At 40.1% G+C, this 19356-nt stretch overlaps 1 protein-coding gene across 1 annotated transcript; it reads left to right on the top strand.

Moving 5' to 3' along the window:
* Positions 1-9372: 9372 nt before the first annotated feature.
* Positions 9373-11931, top strand: LOC105565474. Its single transcript, XM_012018720.1, has 4 exons — positions 9373-9722; positions 10381-10652; positions 11116-11246; positions 11492-11931. Exons 1-4 carry the CDS (start codon positions 9479-9481, stop codon positions 11682-11684), a joined length of 840 nt encoding a protein of 279 aa, XP_011874110.1. The 5' UTR covers positions 9373-9478; the 3' UTR covers positions 11685-11931.
* Positions 11932-19356: the final 7425 nt, after the last annotated feature.

Here is a 19356-nt window from a genome sequence, read left to right as displayed (position 1 = left end):
CGGGCGGCGGTCTCGGCGGACTCGGCGTAGTGACACGCTGCGGCGGGGGTGCTCGAGGAACCGAGGTCTCCCTCGAGGGTCCCGTCAGCGGGGTCGCATCCCCTGGCTCGATGGCCTCCTCCACGACGGGACCCACCACCTCGCTCAACCGACCGCCCAGCCTGCTGATTTCTACCTTCGACTTGAAGGACACTACTTTTTCTTCCTCCCGCGACGCAGGGTTTACCTCCTGTTTCCTTGCCAAGATTCCTTTTTGTTTTTTAATAACCTATACGAACTCTATCTCGCGATTTCGCCCGAGGAGGGAGAGCGTTAAAGACAATATGACGATCGTTGACGGTGACCGATTAGCGAAGCGGAAGAGAGAACGAGACGTGCACGAGGAATATTCACAGAACAATCCGGTCCTCCCGCTCAACGTAAATCCGCAGTCTCTCTCTCTCTCTTTCTCTTTTCTCTTTCTCTCTTTCTCTCTCTCTCTCTCTGTCTCTCTCTCTCTCCCCCTTTCTCTCTCTATGTAGCTTCCGTGTCGTTGAAGATGTCACGCGGCAAGATGTCGTCGATGCGCGCAAAAGATGTCGGCCGTCGCGCAAAATGGCGAGCGATCGATGCTTTACCGCCCTCCGCCTCTCGGAGGGACGACGAGCCAGGTGAACGAAAACACTGGATCCACGCACCGCCAGCCACCCTTAACTCGACGCTCCGACTCTTCTTTCTTCACGAGTCGCGTCTGCTTGCCTTCCGCGGGTCGCTGGTACGCTTCGTCAAGCGGCACTCCTCGAACACTCCGACGCACTACAACTCGGCACTTCCCTCGAACGCGACTCACGAAAAGTACGATTCCTTCTTTAAAATCCCCTTGTACCTGCGACGACTATTGATACTGCCAACAATCGACAGCTCTCCTCGTCGACTTCGATCTTCAATTTGTTTCTTAATTTTGCGAAATTCCCCGAATTTCAATCTCGCGCTCTGCCGCGTCTTCGAACGATATCTCGAGGCTGCGCTCGTAGGATCCTCCCCCGAGTGGACTCGCGTATGGATGACTCCCGCGGCGGATCCGGCCGTTGTTGCGAACAACAACACAACGCGCACGCTTCTTCGGGGACGCTTGCGAGAACGGCTGATTACTCCGTCGACAGGCGAACTATTTCTCTCCGTCGCGCGGCGAGTCTCGCTGATAGTCTGCTGCGCTCGTCCCTCGGCGACGTCGACGTCGCCGCCGTCGTCCTCGTCGTCGTCGGTCGGCCGTGCGTCCACCACCTACGTCTACGGCCAACCAAGACGTAGCACGCCCCGTTACTGTTATCGGTGCGCGCGCAATGGTTCGATAAACGCGAAACGTCGATGGTCGGGGGTGGAAACGGACGGAGAATTCCCCGCGAAGGAGGAAGAGAGAGAGAGACAGAGGGAGGGGGGGTGGAGGGAGCGAGAGGGAGCGTGGAAGGGTGCGCTAAGAGCGGCTGAGGGCGAGGGCGCGAGAGCGCGGGGGTGCCGCGCGTCGCGAAGGTGAGACGGAAAAGGGTGTCGGAGACGGGGCGGGAGCGAAAGGGACGGAAGGACGCGAGACGGACGGTGGATGGGGTGGCGGTGGTGATCGAGAAGGGCGAGGAGGCAGGGCAGTTCGCGTGTGTGTACCGCGGGCATGACTCTGTGTGTGTGTGTGTGTGTACGCCCGAACTTTTCTCCGACATAACTCTCCCCGCTCTCCCCTCCGGGAGATCCCCGAGGGAGGACAGATCGAGACCCGGCGTCTTGAGTCTAGACCGCGGAAATGCTGGTCGGAAAAGGGTGCCGCGCCGTTAGACACTTTCCAGGGAGGGTCTCGCCGACGGCTCGTGAACGTAGGTCGAGATTCCACGCGGGAAAATGAATGGGAACAAGACGCGCGCGACGCGACGCGACCCACGGCCCGGACCGCGGGGTAAATATTGGAACTGGCGCTGAGGCGCTCTCGTGCCCCTCGAAACGAGATGAATATCCTTTCGGTAAAGCCGCGCGGGGATGAGCGGTAATGGAGCATTCGGGGCCGAGTGGGACGCCGAGACGAGGCGCGAAATGCCTCCCTCGTGAAGAAATTTCCAACCGGATTGCAGCCCCGAGATAGGATCTTCGACGTTTACCCCAGCTACACCCTGGTCTGACAAAATCTTGACAAACATATTATTACTGGGCGTTATTTGCATACCTGAGAAGACGAAAGACAATTTATTCTCCGTTTCTATTTCACCGGGAGGGATGATTTTCTGTGAGAGATGTTGCCGGATAATCAGCGGTTCTGCAATTGAGTAAAGGATAAACGATCCGTCTACCTTTAAGTAAATTGTAATCTTCTTTTACCGCGAAAATGTAACACAAAGAAGTGGCTTCTAAGGAATATATTGTATATATAATTTTTAGATGGAGACGTTAAAATATGTATATATATATATATATATATATATAGATATTTGACCGACATTTAAATATATCTCGTACAAACTGCGAGAGAGGCGCAAGAAAAACCGCATTATCAGCCGCATGGAACTCGATAAAATGCAGTAAATTTCCTGTAATGAGCAACGTCGATAATAATACACGGCTGACAACAGCTTGTCAGTTTTATTTTCCAAGCACACAATGTTATTAATTAAATTTCTTTGAACTCTTACGCCACGTACGTGCATTTGAATTGAGAAAATGGGATAATTAAAAAATTAAAAATAAAATTAGTATAAAAATGCTTCGAGGTCGCTTCGGCGGTTTTATTTTCGCGTAAAAAGGATATACACACACATACACAATGCCGGTAATATAAAAGCCGTAAAAGATAAACTATTTACAAGGCATCGGAATTCGTAACGTACGCGAGAAAGTTGGTCCGCATTATACATTGTATAAATTGTGCAAATTTGATCACCCCGCGCTCTCAGAGATTACATTTTCCAGCGGGAAATAACTCTCGCGAGTCGAACAGTTTTTCTTCGTTGCACGTAAAATTTTAGAGATATTCACTCACGACTCGCGGATCATCCATTTCATGCTATATTCAACGGATCGCTATAAATTTTATCACGTCCGACAGTTAGATAAGCGAAGACCGAATAATGCATCTTACAGTTATGGCAATGCAGGTCGAGCCCTCCCCCTCGGGGAGGGTGGGAGCAGTGGAAATTTCACGTAACCTGCTTTTTCTTGCTGGAACAAGGTCAGCGTAGCGCAGCTTCGAAGGGCGATGGATATGGGTGGTGACGTGGGCGGGCAGGTGGAAACGCGCACGTGTGCATAGGCCTGAGGACACCGCTCGTGGACACACAACTCGGACGCGTACGCGACGACAGGCGACTTCACCGCGCGGCGAGGCAGTGCGTAATAATATCGCATTGTGTTGTCGCGCTCGTGAATATCCGAGACCGTTGGGGAAGGTCGCGTCCGCCGCCGTTTCCCGTCCGCCGCCGCGTGGATAAGCGCAAATCGGAAATTAATCCCCCCGTCATTCTCCAATCGCAAAAAAAAGGATTCAGTACCGAGACGAATGTCTTTCATTCCCCGCGTCTTCGAATCCGACAACCTTCGGTGCATGGTTTTTTCGAGACGTTTTATTTCGTTAAACAATACCTTCGCAGAGTTAACTTTTTGTAAAGTTTGCGAACCAGAGAAAAATATGTATACATAATTTACAAATAGTTTAAGTTTATTAATATTAGAATCAGCAAGCCACAACGAACACAAATTCCACTAGTCAAAATGATTGGTTAACAATGTTTTTTCTTAAATTACTAAAATTTTTTAAGACCCATTTGCTATGACTTTTGTTGCAATATGTAATTGATCAATTTGTTTTCTTCCATTACTTAAAAAAAAATGTATAGAACTTGATAGCAATGTATACTTAAATAGCGGAATTAATCGTCGATAGGCTGAGCATTAATTTCGAAATACAATTCATACAAAATTTCTCAAGCATATGATATAGTCGAGTGGCAGTTATGCAGAAATTAGATTGACGCTTCCTTAGTTAGGAACGTGTATGCTCTCTCAATTTAGCGGCGATCAATAGCGAGGATTCATTATAAAGGTCCATTTCTGACCGCTGAAGAACAAGATGGCGTGGTTGAATGGTACTTATTAAAGGATGAATCGCGCGCACATAAGCGGGATTGCAAGCTGCGAGCGCGTGTCGATTTGCTCTTATTGTTAGATCTGAAAGGTATCTCGGGGGAGAAAAATTATTTTCCCTCGCGTCGAGGAGCAGAGCTGTTATTAACAAATAAATATTTGCACGTACTTTTGCGTACACTTACATTTACGTACTACAACGTTTCGGCGCCTAGTCTTGTATTCCACCGCGTTCGTATAAAAATACATTTGACCGATAAATGAATTCTTTTCATGTCTACGCAGCCTGAATAATAAAAAGTTGATCTACAGATTCGCGCACAGGGCCGCCGTACCCCGTCGAATTTGCACATCTTTGGAAACGTAATTCAGTTTGCATGTATTTAATTAATTTGCACCGCGCAAACACACATAGCTCGGGTATTACGATACCCGTCATGGATAATGAAATACGCGGAATGTTTCGTATATTAAATTCCATCAAGAAATCAGCATTGCACACGTCAAGAATTGCGACCTGCATATAAAGCTGCATTAACCTGAAACATAGAGAAGGCACGTGTATGGGGCGCAGGAAGGGATGAAGAATTAGGGCCCTCTTTCTCCCGGAATTGAGAAAATAGATTTCTACGAGAAGTAGAGACTGCCGAGATCTCTCGGCTTTAAGGGATTTCCCGAGTCACATGACCCGAAATGGATCCTCGGCGATATTCCATTCCTGAATTATGTAACAACGATTTCAGGTTGTATGCATCCCATTAATGCCGAAGCGGCATTTTCTGATATAATATGCGACAATATTGACTCTAATATATGCGAAACAGCAATTTCGATTGAATAATTCAAGTTTCAGCTATTTATTTTTCTATGTCTCGACTTGACAAGCTGTCTAAAAGAACAGAAGATAATATTTGTCGCAATAACAGTACAGATGTTGTCTATATTTTCGACTTTCGTGAACTGCGCACCGATACGGATTGTCGGTTGTACACAGCACTATCGAAACGCGATTTTTAAGTATCCCCGTTCCCTCCCCTCCCCTCACTTGAACACCATAATTCGGTCTAGGTGTATAAATAACATCAAGAATTATTTGACGCCAGAAAATGACTAACAATGATTAAGCTTCTAATCGACCATGACTGGCAATCAGCGGATAATCCACCGATTGACTTTTAGAGAGTACAGATATAAGTTTTGACGCAGTTCTTTCGCAATTAAATTACAAGAAAGCTGATGATTTAATCGAAAATGAAATCATTTCTTCTCAGAGTTGTTGACAGAATCGTTTCAGTTGTGCGTTACGTAGTAGTAAAATTTATATATGATCGGGCGCGATACAATCGATTGACCGAGTAAAATGTACATCAGTTTATTTTCTCCGGAAAAATATATACATTTCCAGCCGACCAACGTGTTGCATATATAATGTATGTAACACGTTAAATACGGCGTTATTCTAAATGCGAGAAACTGACACGGTAGGATAAAAAGACGATTTTATTTATAAAATGCGTGTCGAAGCGACAAACCGGTTGCTTCAACGCGTCATCTGGAAGTATGTATCGCCTGTATATCGCGAAAAGGACTCATCAATCTCCATGTGAGTTGCTGATGGCATTCGCAAGGAATGTCGAAACGTTCAATGCGTTCGACAGTTCTGTGTACGGCCGACAACCCTTATCGGCGCGCAGTTTACAAAAGTCGAAAATATACGCGTGGACATCTTTATACTGTTATCGCGACAAATATTATCATGTGTCTCGATGGTCGAATTGGTGAGACGCCCGACTGGAGTGCAGGGAGGTCCAGGTTCAAACCCTAGCTGGGGTAATATTTTTCGCAATAAATTTTCTGTATTATTAAAGATGCCAGGTATGGTCAAGAAAACACTGACGTCATTTGTTTTTCAGTTATAGATTCCATGGAAATCTTTTAAAACGCGTGGTTCGGTAAATAAGAGCAGAGCAGTCAGTAACGACCTACTTTGTATTTGCCTTACTGCTCGCAATTTTTTATAATTAATCGACCGTGCGGCGGCGATCTCGTTATCCCTCTTCTGCCTAGGTGTCCTGACGCAGCCGTGAAAAAGGGCACGTAACGTGTAAAATCGGCGGCGGGCGTCGTTCCGGAGCGGATAATGGAGCGTGACGAACCTCTGATTGCCGCTCTGAGGAGAGGACGCTCGCCATTGGACGCTGATAAAAAAGTAGCAGGTGTCAGCCGACGGCGCGGCGGCCGTTGCAAAAGCGATCTAAAAATATAATGTTCACTCGCGTCGCGTTGGCGTAAAATCGCGGCTCGTTCACGCGGCATGTCCATCGATATGACCCCGATATGTAGTCGCGATGTTCGTCGACTCTGAAAAAAAAGAGCGCATCGCCTTTTGTTGTCTACGATAAAGTGGTAATAGGCGGCGCGAGACATTCGACGGGAGTTGAGATATCACTCTCGAAGACCGGACGTGTGGCGGACACGCAACGTACGAGAGAGTTTCAATAACGTCTAAATGCGAGATAAAATAAATATGGCCTATACATAAATTTTTTTTTAATACTATTTCACGTTAATTAAAACGCTACTACAGATCGTACCTTTTATAGCACATAAATTAAGATTATAATTAAAATTATACGCATGATGTAACAAACTGAATTTTTGATAATTCTATTTCCGTAAAACAGATCTCTATTTTTTATTATTCAAACTCGCAATTATAGTTCCTTCGTTTTTCGACAATATTGTAAATTATATTTGCTGAGCTCCTATTTGTTCTCGCAATTATTTTTTAATTTTCTAATAGCTTGAAAAACTAAGCTCTTTCTCTCTCTCTCTCTCTCTCTCTCTCTTCTTCTTCTTCTTCTTCTTCTCACAAGGTAGCAACAAGAGATCTTTGTAGGTATGAATAATGAACAAAGTACTATGTTTGCGTAGTGTCACGGTAGTGAGAAGTATAAGTGGGTGGTGAGATACTCAGAGCGTGAAGTGTTTCCTTTTGGATTATCAGCTGTAGAGAGTCAACTGAGCCGTGAAAGATAATGGAAATGCCGCCTGCTTTAGATATTCGTTTGTGAAGCGTTTTTGTCTTTGATGCTAAATTCTGTTGCGCGACACACGCAATTTTCTCAGCAATCGTGCAAAAATATTCTTACTAGGTTTTACAGTTTTCTCAGAAAAGCTCTCATTAAAATAGAAAAGAGAAACGTTATAAAGAGATGAAAAGCATATTAAAATAAAATGCTCTCTTTTCCCCCTATCTTAGAAAGAATAGACATCATTTTAATGTTAACATATTATTGAATGTTATGTGTAAATTATAATGTAACGATATAATGTATGGCGAGAGAGTGCAATAATCGATATTACTTTAATTTAGTGCCTATTTATTGTGCGCTAGATAAAAAAAAACGTCATAAAAAGACGCTTTCATGGACATTTAAAGTTGACAAAGCTGCGCCGTTACATCTGACAAGTGATGACGTGGATAGAGGCTGCAGACAGAGCGCACGAAGGACATCATCCCCTTTAGAAGGGCTGCAGACAGACAAACCCTCCAGGCACCCTTTTCCCCACCTACTGCCGTCCCATCGCCATAGCAACCCCTTGCATTCAGCAGCTAGGTTAACCAACCGATCTGCCCCTCGTACCGTCTCCCTTCTCGTCGATGGAATATCTTTGTGCGGAACAGAGCTCAACGGAGCCTCCACTCTCTTTTCCTCGCATTTTAATTCAGGCCATAGTGCGAGAGCTTTAAGAATTCAGTGGTAAATTGGCGCGAAAGTTCCGCCGGGCGTTCCACAATGGGGTCAAAATTTCTTTTTCCTCGGCGTTTCTACAAAATCTCCCATAATCGCTTCACAAATTATTGCTGATCGGTATTTAAATTTCTTGCAACTTTCAAATAGAAATTACTCCAGATAGCATGCATGTCTAAGAGACATTTTTAAGACGGCATTAAGTTGTCTTTTAGACATGTACGTCTAAAAGATGCTCTAAAGATATCTTTATAACGTCCTTTATTTTTATAAATCCTTTAGACATGCATTGCTATCTGGGACAGAAGATTGTGTTAACGCGTTTAGTGAAAGTATCTCGAGAGATTTCAATAATCTTATGGACACATCACTCGAGTCAACGATTCAAACAAATTCGTAGTAAATATGAATGGATTTAATAAGATTTAAAATTTCAATCGACCAATCGACCACATTTATTCAATTAGCTTTCACAACGTTTCGACCTTTGGTTTAGGTCCTTGTCAATTGGATTTAAGAGTAAGTATTTTACATGTAAATTACGTCAAAGATACAGGCACATTGCACAGTATCGCAGAATAATTATAAGCCTACCTTGTTACGGAGTCATGTCAGATACAAGTAAAACCGCATCTTAGCGGAATAGAGTACTGTCTTAGGAACAACTAAGAGCAAAATTTAATAAGCTCTCTTACAAGAAAGTACGTAGAAAGGGAAAAGTGCCAATGTGAGCCACAAAATGAACAGAACTCAGTTCTCACACAATAAAAGTCAGAATTTCTCTTTAATAAGAAACAAACGTTTCGACCCTTCTTCGGGTCTTCGTCAGCGAAGCTCGTTTAAATCGAATAAAGCATCAGGCAAAGTCCTAGGAAATCAGCACACCATGTGACCTCAGAGTCATCCTACTATCTGTGCTAGTATCAGTGAGTCTCCATATGGTCCCAGACATAAAGAGGACCGAATAGCACAACTCGACAGAGGGACGGATCCGTAACAACAGCGATCTATTACAAGATTTTGGGAAATAGTTTGTTTCGAAAGTATTGATCGATATCGTTGAAAAATATATGTTGCTTACAAAAGATGTTAACACTTGTTTGCCGCGGTTAGGGGATTTCGTTATCCTTTCCTGATAAATGATTATTCCCGGAAATGTTTCACTATCCGTTATTGCAACTGGCTCTGGGGACCACACAATTGAACTGTTTCTTGAACGAGAAAGAAAGCAGAATTTCTAGAGAGGACAACTTCCCCGCACAATGGAACAAAGTGTGTTAGCTCATTGCAGTAGTCGCGGTCCGTAAACTCATCAGACAGTTCAACGGGCCGAATGATCACCACGGTCGTTCCCAAAATCATTCGTACTTTTTTCGTTATCTCGACTGTGTCGAATTCGGCGCATCACGAAGAGAGAATTCGCTCGCGACCGACGGTCTTGGCCGTTTAGACTCACGACATCTCGTCCATTTATCATCGGTAATACGTCATAGCCGAGTCGGCGTACGGCGGTCCCGGCGATCCTACTTGGAGAAACTTGGATAAAAACCCGATTGAAAATCAGACGAGTCATAAGAAGCCCGTCGTCTTGTGCCGGGGAAAAGGACGTCGTTTTCCCGTGGAGAATGAAAATACTTCCGCTGCTTCTCGGCACGTTCGCGGTTTTAATCGCCGGTCAGGATACGAAGACCGTGGTGTTACCGCCTACTTCCGGAAATGGTTCGTCTTTAGAGACGGAAAGTAAAACCGAGCCGGTGCTTCAATCGGATATGACGCGAGCAATCCTTGCGACTCTCGCGCCGCCGCCGCCTCCGCCGCCGCCTCCGCCGCCGTCGCAGCCGATGTTGCCCTCGGATTACTTTTTCCCCGGTAAAGATTTTTCTATTTTAGTTACTCTAAGAGAAAGAGACGGCGTCGTTTGATCACTTATCCTTTGTGCGCGGCTATAATCAAGCTCAGCGCGTCGCGCTTCGGTCGTCGCATTAACATCTCAAAGCCGAGAAATCATTTTGAAATTGGAATGTGTCGCTCGTACTGCTTATGAGAGGAAAAAAATGATGTGCATTTAAAATACAAAATTTGTTTCTAATTTCTGGGAAAGTTGAGGCTGTTTAAAATAAACGCAGATGCTGCATGACGCGTAACTGTATGAATAAAAAGTTATATAATTAATTATTCGAAAAGTCAAATGACACATATCTAAATAAGAAAAAATTAATTAACAATTAAACAATTGTATGTATTTACGCACATAAAGTTGTATGTAAAATTACACATATAAAATATATTTAATATTGAGATAAAATTACAAGTGTAATTAGATGTACGAGGAATTTTTCAAATTTTAAAAATTAACTTTTACATATTATTCATGTAAGTAATGGCTATAAAATAATGAAAAGCAACGTATTGATAATGCTGCAAGATATAATATATTATATTCTAAGTACGTGAGTTGGATTATTCACATTTTTCCAATGCTTTATTTACAAAACACATATTGCTAATATTAAAAACGATGTTTCAGTGCCTCAACGAGCGTTTCTGCATCATAGAAGCGAACATGTACCATATGTATACGAGTATCCCAATGTTGCATATCCAATAGCACACTCAATAGGCCACTCCATTGGTCCGTCATCGAAACAGCTTGTAATAGTCAGTTTCATTGGTCTCTTGCTGCTTTTGGCGATTATACAGAATACGCTTAGCGCTGTTAAGCGGAAAGATGCGATAATGGATCTATTATCGTCCAGGCAAAAGCGGGACGTTTACGCTACGCATGATTTTCGTTCCGTGGTACGTCATTTGTGATGTCGTTAAGTTAAAGGGGACCCTTTCAATAAAACAATTTCTAATTAAAAAAATGCATCATACTGATTTGTACGAAATAAATTAATTATATATTAGTCTTCTTTTCGAAGTTTCTGAATTCGAATTTCTCTGTTTTCGATACTTTTCTTCAAATTTAGATCATTGTGGAATTTATTAAAGTGTATACTTAAAGGAAGATTTTTTTCAACTTGAAAATAAATTCGGAAAGCTGGAAGTTGAATTTCGGGCTTTTATCACTCGTCTCAATTCAGTCGCGAATATAATCGGACAAGTTTGCTGAAGACTTAAAAGCTTACTTACCGTGATGAAATATTTTGTTTCTGTTGGCTGAACACAAAATTGCTATAATAAATCATGAATACCACAGACTTCGCAGCAAAACATTTCTTGTGTCAGTAGTAGATTAAGACTTTCAACGAACTTTTAGACCCCGGAGGAGGAAGAAATTCTTAACAGCGATGCCCGAGTACGATGTATACAGAGGACGATCTGTCTTGAAAATCGGAAGCTCTTTAAAGATTTGGGCGTACCTGGTAAAATGCTGGCAATATATTTGACGTAGGTATTATTTTATTATTTTCAACGATGCTCTGTGCATCGTGCATTGACGCTGGAAGCTTAATACAAAGGTACGAAGTAACTGAAGAATGCAAAGAATAACGCGGACAATCATAGAATTGCATTCAATGATAAAAACAAAATTGTGAACTTTACATATTTGTGCATATAGTTTCAGTTGACTTTAAATTTAACTGAACACGAATTTAATTCGCGTTAAGAATTAACGCTATAATTTTTCGCAGGAAAGATATAGAGAAATCGTTCAAGCTGTCCTCCGGATGGGACAGACTCGTGAGAGATGCAGGCGCAGCGGGGATTCGAGGCGAAAACTGTGATGTACTTTATAGAGATTGTGAGATTCCCGTAACAAAGAAGATACGTAAAAATGTCCCGACACACGTAAAAGATGATAATAAATTTAATTCCACTCGTTAATATTTCCAAAGTCATAAAACGCTTTATTCATCTCTGTCTCGTGATAAACGCGAATTGAATTATGTAACATAATGTGTTGCTTTAAATAGATCGGAAAATTATATCTCAAAATTACTGTCTGTTTCCAAAAAACAGGAATGTAACGTTGACATTAATTAATTTCTGTATATGTAATGATATACTCTTCGATATATTGTGTTGCCGTGTTATCAAAATTACGACAAATAAATAGACTGGGTAAATAAAATGGCCAGCGATATTAATGACTTTTTAATTTTAATTACAATATGCTGTAGGGCACTACATTATATGCTAAAACATTAACATCTAGCTTGAACCAGTTTAGGTAGGAATTTGCCGACAGGTTTTACTTACGTGTGCATACACATTATACACGCAGAAACGTACACGCACTCTCTCTATCTCTATCTATTTCTTTTTCTATATCACCATCGGAATTATAAGAAAATATCAAATATCGCTAACAAAATGAAGACATCGATCGCGTCTTCGGCATTTTGTGTGGCCTATTTTCTTGTCCTCCTTGTTTCATAAGTATTCCCCTTTCTGTTTGCTAATTATACAATAACGCTCCCAATATTATTACTAACATTAAGGATTAAGGCATTACATGCTTATAAGTTTTATATCTCGATTTATGCTTCGGTTACATGGTATGCTAACGCTCAAACTTACACTTAAATAGACGTGAGATCGCTCGTTATAATATCGTCCAGGACTGCGTTCCAAAATTCTATTCCAAGTCGGGAATTCAGTAAGAATAGATTCCCGAAACGCAAGACAACATTCTACATGGATGGGGCTCGTTTTAAAAATCAAGATAGAGGAGGTTCTTATGTGTAGCTCTGTGCTACACGCAAAGAAATGACTTAGTAATATCAGCTAAATTGCAGTAGCTGCTTTGAAATTATTTAAAAGGTTAAGTGTTTTGTTGCCATTGCTAAAAGTTGGTGATTGTAGATAAAATTCAATCACTGCGAGATACAACTTTATTAGTTGGAAAGAATAGCGCACTTAGCACGAGCAGCTAAGAAAGTAGCAGCTACTTTGAAATATATTACGCGCGCGATCCCGACATGCGATTCGCAATTGTTTTTGAGACGTCGCCATATTATTTGTTTCTAACAGCTAATACTTTTCGCTGCAGTATCTAAATTCAAAGAGCTAATAAATTGAGGTTTGGCAGCAACAACATTAGCTGTCCCTATTTCAAAGACACATTTTCCCAGATAGCACACATAGTTCTATGAATATTCTTTTGGAGTGCAAATATTTTTAATTTCAGAATATTCCAATCGAATATTCTAGAAATATATATAGATTATTACAATTAGAAATCGTATATTCATAACAAAGAAGAACGTTTTCAGAATATTCGTCGAGAATGTCTTTGGAATATTTGTTCAGAATAATTTTTTAATATTCATCGAGTTTATGTATTGCGCATTGTTTATCGTGTAATACACTTATCTTAAATAGAATAATCTATCGAATATAGCGTGTCTGCCTTTTGCAGTGAAACTTGTGATCATACCATGTATAACCGACACGCTATATTCGATAGATTATTGTATTCACATTTGAAAAACATTTATAGTAGTGCCAGTCGAATATTCTATGAACATAAGATAAATATATAAGAATGACGTACCTAGTAGGATAACGTTTGGCTCTACGTGAACACAAGTGATTAATAACAAAAGGTCGGTTCGAGCTTCGGTTCGATCCCCCAGTGGATCCCACATATTTTCCCCTTAAGGGAGAATTCAAAATAGCATGGTTTGATGAATTCCATCCCCATCTCATGCTTCACTCTCCCCAAAATATGGTTATACAATATTATAATTATGCTAATTATAAGCCTGACGAGCACATCACAAAAATAAAATTATTTGATTTACTTACATTATAAAATTTGCACTTCTCCCGAAATTTCTGCCTACGGACGTATTATAATGAGTTTGTTCATTGGCATTTGGCTTCTTTCATGAAAGCATCTCAATTAATTACTTTCTGTGTAACAATTTCCACGATTGATTGGATATAATCATAGACATAGAAGATAGACCAGTATACATGTTCCCAACGTGTCATGAACATAACAGACAGAGAGGCAAAATAGAATGGCCGCAGGAGGCATGAGAGGGAGCGAGAGACAAAACATTGTCTGCGCAAGACAATATTTTGTCTCTCGCTCCCTCTCATGCCCCCTGCGGCCACTCTATTTTGCCTCTCTGTCTGTTTTAATGATGTTCGTGACAACTTTTCTTAAGAAAATGAATGGGCATGCTGGGTCTATCTTCTATGTCTATGGATATAATATAATATCACTTGGATTTAAGGTTTAAATTGAGAAGAATAGATCTGTCATATACTGTCATGGCACATACACTCATGGCTCTACGTGAACACGAGTGATTAATAACAAAAGGTCGGTTCGAGCTTCGGTTCGATCCCCCAGTGGATCCCACATATTTTCCCCTTAAGAGAGAATTAGCACAACATCGAACAAAATAGCATGGTTTGATGAATTCCATCCCCATCTCATGCTTCACACTCCCCAAAATATGATTATACAATATTATAATTATGCTCAGTATGACGAGCATCACAAAAATAAAATTATCTCGAGACACGGTAGATTAATCGAATCATTCGAATCACAAAGCTAAGCTCACTGAGCCAGTAGAGGTTTTCATCAACCAGCGGACGAGCACACATATAATTAAGCGAGCAAAACTATTCAAACAATTCTCGCAGTGGTTCATCTTCCTAAAACAGAACATTAAGTACAGAGAGTATAAGAATGACCTATGGGATATTCCAAATATTTTTGAAGAATATTCTTAAAATGTTCATAGGAGTGTCTTGTGCTATCTGGGTTAGCTGTCACTGCTAAATTTTAGCTCTTTCGGCTAAACTTTTCTTTGCGTGTAGAACAAGTGATTCCTAACGTTAGGGTTATCACACAATCTTAAATCACACAACCAAGTCGTTTCCTACACATTTTCCCATATTGGGAAAATGTTCCTAAATAATACTTGAAATACTAATAAAGACAAACGGATTCCCAAAAATTATAGTCTTTAAGAGTATAATTTTTACTCTTAAAGACTATAAGTTTTGGAAATACCTACACGTACCTGATTAGTTTAGTTTCTTAATATAGAACGTCCAATTTTACTAATAAAGACGAAAATACCAAGCCATTTTTGTTGTTCTACACATGTGTGTGGAGCAATAATATGTAGCAATGAACCAAACTTACTTACTTTATGGCACCTTATTTCTAGATTATCCAAACAAATACTTCGATTTCTAATTTCAAACATACATTATTGAAGCGCTTTGTACAAAAAAGACATGGGTGGTCTCCGGTGGAAAAGGAAATTAATTTAATGTAGAGAACATGACCTAGTAAAATAACGTGCAAACTGAATTAGTTTCTAGTAACTAGACATATAGTAAATACATAACTTTAACGTCTAGCTCCGCCTTTTGATACAGAATGAGAATTCTAATATGAGCTTTTCTTTCCTTGACCATGCTGCAGTTTCACTCTGCCCATGGATGGACATTCGTTCAATCGAATTGACGATAAACTTAATTAGATAACAAAGAAAGTTTAGAGCGAATAAGAGAGAGAGAGAGAGAGAGAGAGAGAGAGAGAGAGAGAGAGAGAGAGAGAGAGAGAGAGAGAGAGAGAGAGAGAGAGAGAGAGGGGGAGAGAGAGAGATAGTACGCGGTAATTAATACGTTGACCGTCATCTGTGATCGGTAATATTGAAACTTTTTAAATTGTATACATAAATGTCGTTTAACACAAATTTTTAATACACGCATAGCTGAATGTAAAGTGTCAAAATAGTGTAAGGTAAAAGTGCAATTTAAGATACTACCCAGGAGGATATGTATACATGCTTATGAAAATTATATTATGATATGCACATGCTATGGTAGAATTTCAAAGTAATGTATAAAATTCACTGAGCAATGTGTTAATTTATGCTCGATGAATATCAGATTATTCGCACATTCAAATACACCTGAAAGTAACATTTACTTTCCTTCGGTTATTGCGTACTAATATTTTGAAAAAATAAATACGCCAAAGAAATAAAATATGATCAAAACTTGTAGCATGACAACTATTGTGATAATTAACTGAATAATTATTATTTCCTATTCATTATCTTCTACGGCGTTTGTATTCATTGGCCACCTCTTGAAAGGAAGTGACAATCTATCCCGGTATTTTGCCTCCTTTAAATAGATGTACAGAGAAGTTCAATGTCCAAAATCGAGCATGGTACGACTGGCTAATCACCTGTCCGCCTACAAATTCTGTGATTATTCAAATCCCTCTACAAGGTCCTACTACGTTCTTCGTAGGAGTGGAAAAGTGCAGGCTGCTACTGGGATATCTCTTGAATAATGGGAATTTAATACGGAAGCATAGATAAACTGCAACAAGATACTCGCTTTGCGTTTTATTGGAAAACTTTTTAAGTTATACTAAACTAACAAGGAAATTCTTCGAATGAATTCAAAGATTAATCTCGTTGCAGTTTGTCCGTTCCTCCAAATCGTTGCACGCATTAGGTACATACTAGAAATAAATTTCGATTTCCTTCACTCTAAACAGTTGCAATTCCATGTAATACAAAACTATACATTTTAACATGGAAACTAAGAACTGTTTAAACGAATAAATTTTGAAAAATAAGATGTTAGTCTTCATCTTGCTAAAAGTGAGCTTTTCAGTCACTAAGGGTCTATCCAGACAAATTTGCATAGGTACATAAGCATTTATATCAAGAAATTGATTGGTCTACTTCCTCATGCATGCACTTATGACCCAATCAGATTCCTCATGCATATGTTTATGCTCTATGCAAGTTTGTCTGGACAAATTCTAATAGTGAAAACTTTTCTCCTGCAAAAGCAGTTAATAATGTGTTGCAAAGAGCATGGCAAATAAAACATATCTTTGAATTCCTGTTTGTTCAATTTATAAGTTACATGCCTCAGTGATCGAATTGGTAAGAACGCCCGTGACGTCCGGATTGAAGAGTCAGGTTCCGGATGGAGTAATATTTTTTGCAATAAATTCTTTACGACTCAAAGGATGCTTGTTACAGCAGTTGAAAAAGTTAAATCGACTACCGATTTAAATATGTTGAATCTATTGTTCCAACGAAAAACTGTGTTTCAAGACTGAAAAATAATCGCTACGTGGTTTGAGTGGAAAAAAATTCGAAAGCAAAATTCATACAAAAATTATATTAATTGTAAGCTACAAAGATTCAGTTCGATCAAAGATAGCGTATCTCTACTTACTTGTGAGAATCACTTGTCAGTCAGTTTCAGTTATTATTAATGTAATTTACAAGTACCATTTGCAAATAAAAGTCATCGAAAAGGAACGAGATACTTTCGATCAGTCAATGTTTCTTGCATAACTTTGAGTACATTCGAAGCTTTTTTCAATATTTTTCCATGGCGATTATTTCGTCTAAAAAGTTGCGGTCTGCAAATTGTCAAACAAGCCCAATTCCTTTGATTTTGAAAATAGTTTTATTGCAACCAGTTCAAACCACCCCTTTTTCTAAAAACTGTAACATTAGCCATTTTCTAAAATAAAAAAAGTATAACATTATATTAAGCGCTTCCCACAGTATTTTAGAGTTCTACGTTAATTATAGAAAGATTTGTTGCTGTTGTTAAATCAGTAAGATCATCACATGAAAAATTGGCAGATCGACTTCGCCGATTTAAACACCGCGGTTTCTAAGAAGGGTTTAAACAGTTCTAAGGTTTTAAATACATAACACCCTTCACTTTGACGATGTCGTAATTCTCGAGGAAATTGACAAACCCGCTTGCCGATGAAGTATCTCGTGTAGAAATGTTTCACGATGCGGCTATCACTAAGAACGACGACGAACCGAGAACTCGACGAGACGAATGCTGAACATGGAGCCGTGCTTCTTGGCCCACTCGCTGAATTGCAGATGCATGTCGCCGTTTAATGAAGGACAGATCAAAGATCGGCACACCAGGCACTTACCAGGGCGATAAAGCGCGGATGTGTTTCACCCCCTAAATGTACCTCGCTGCCAGAAGAACACCGGCAAATACCAAGGAGGGTGTAAAGAACTTCGACCCTGATGCCGCCCATCGCATGTCAGATTCAACCACGGACTTCCGATCGATAGTAATCCGATATACCGAAGCTCTCGCAACGCCTTTGAATGTCGTGTCGCGGTTACTATTGACACATATATACCGCGTGCAGTCCATATATCTCTATGTCTCTTTTAAATCTTTCGACAAAAAAAGAAACATTGTTCTTTCCGAGTACAGCGACGTTACGACTGTTGCGAGAGAAGTGTCTTTTAAACAATGGGGATCGACTACGTAAATTCTCGTATGTTTCAAACGATATTTTAGACAGAACTCTTTTGTGAAAATTTATCTCTACAAGACTATTCGATATTTCTGTAGAGCTTAGAGAAAAATTGAAATAGAGTTGTTAATTAACGAAATTAACTCTCTGATATTTTAAATAATGTTTTTGTCTCTACTGTTTTAAATGTTATAGCTCTTTCTGCGACCCATGACAACTGTAGAATTTTTATAGAAGAAAAATGTTTAATGACAAAACTATTTTTTATTTTGATATTTTCGTTAGGAATTAAAATTCTATAAAAAATATAATAAACAATTTGTGATTTTTATCTGTTTTACTACATTTGCGGCGTATTTTTAGTGGTTTTGATAATTATCTGACTTTACATGAAAGAGAATTGCTTGGTATATCGTGACACAGAGAAGTGTGCGCTGGATTAATAAGCCACAGATCAGAGTTCAAATCCCAGCAAGGATTTGTCAGGTTTGATTCGGTCGCCCGCCTCTTAGAGATGACATCGATTGGTAAGAATAGGACACAACTTTCCGATAATACTCAACATGCGAGGGCATAAACAATTATTTGTGTTTATTGATAATTTTATTGAGAAAAACTCGCATTTGAGCAATATTTTACGAAGGGAAATCATATCGCGTGGATATGGGAGAAAGCCCAATGTAAGAGGACGGAAGATCCAAGATGTGATACCGATGCTTTTCGATATCGTTGACTAGCGACAGCCAATGGCAAGGATTTTCGAAAAAGACACAGCTTTTCATGGATTGTTGTTGGTTAACGATACCGAGAAGCCTCGATAGCAAGTTACAGAATTCCCGTACTGGGTGTGTAGTATTGGGCGAATTGGTACAGCAAACGATATGTGATATTGTGGTTCTGAAGTCTGTCTTGGATGAAATTCTTGCTAACACCCACCTATTTCTAGGTGCGGATTCTACTCTCTCAAAATGAAAGAGGATTGCATTACGTGCCCCGATAATTCAATTTTTATGTAGAGTAAGTGATTAAAAAATAGTATCTGCATATACAAATATACTACATAAAATTATAATATATTATATATATTATATTATTTTATATGTGGAGACGTGAAATAACAACTGTAGACTAAACATCATGATTTAACACAAAAATTGAATTTTCTGAGGTTTGATCTGTATTGAAGATACTCTTTGCGTTCTGCTCTGTTCGCCCCGTTTCAATTACTGACATTAAGATGAC

This window comes from Vollenhovia emeryi, unplaced genomic scaffold (genome assembly GCF_000949405.1).
Source record: "Vollenhovia emeryi isolate VEMERY1.0 unplaced genomic scaffold, V.emery_V1.0 DF939152.1, whole genome shotgun sequence".
Taxonomy (NCBI): Eukaryota; Metazoa; Arthropoda; class Insecta; order Hymenoptera; family Formicidae; genus Vollenhovia; species Vollenhovia emeryi.
Note: the sequence above shows the minus strand (reverse complement) of the source record. Positions and strands in the feature narration are given on the sequence as shown.

Coding starts and splice junctions, on each gene's coding strand:
- LOC105565474 (XM_012018720.1), top strand. CDS start 9,479: ATGAAAATACTTCCGCTGCTTCTCGGCACGTTCGCGGTTTTAATCGCC. Junction 9,723..10,380: donor CTCGGATTACTTTTTCCCCG/GTAAAGATTTTT, acceptor ACGATGTTTCAG/TGCCTCAACGAGCGTTTCTG. Junction 11,247..11,491: donor ATGCTGGCAATATATTTGAC/GTAGGTATTATT, acceptor AATTTTTCGCAG/GAAAGATATAGAGAAATCGT.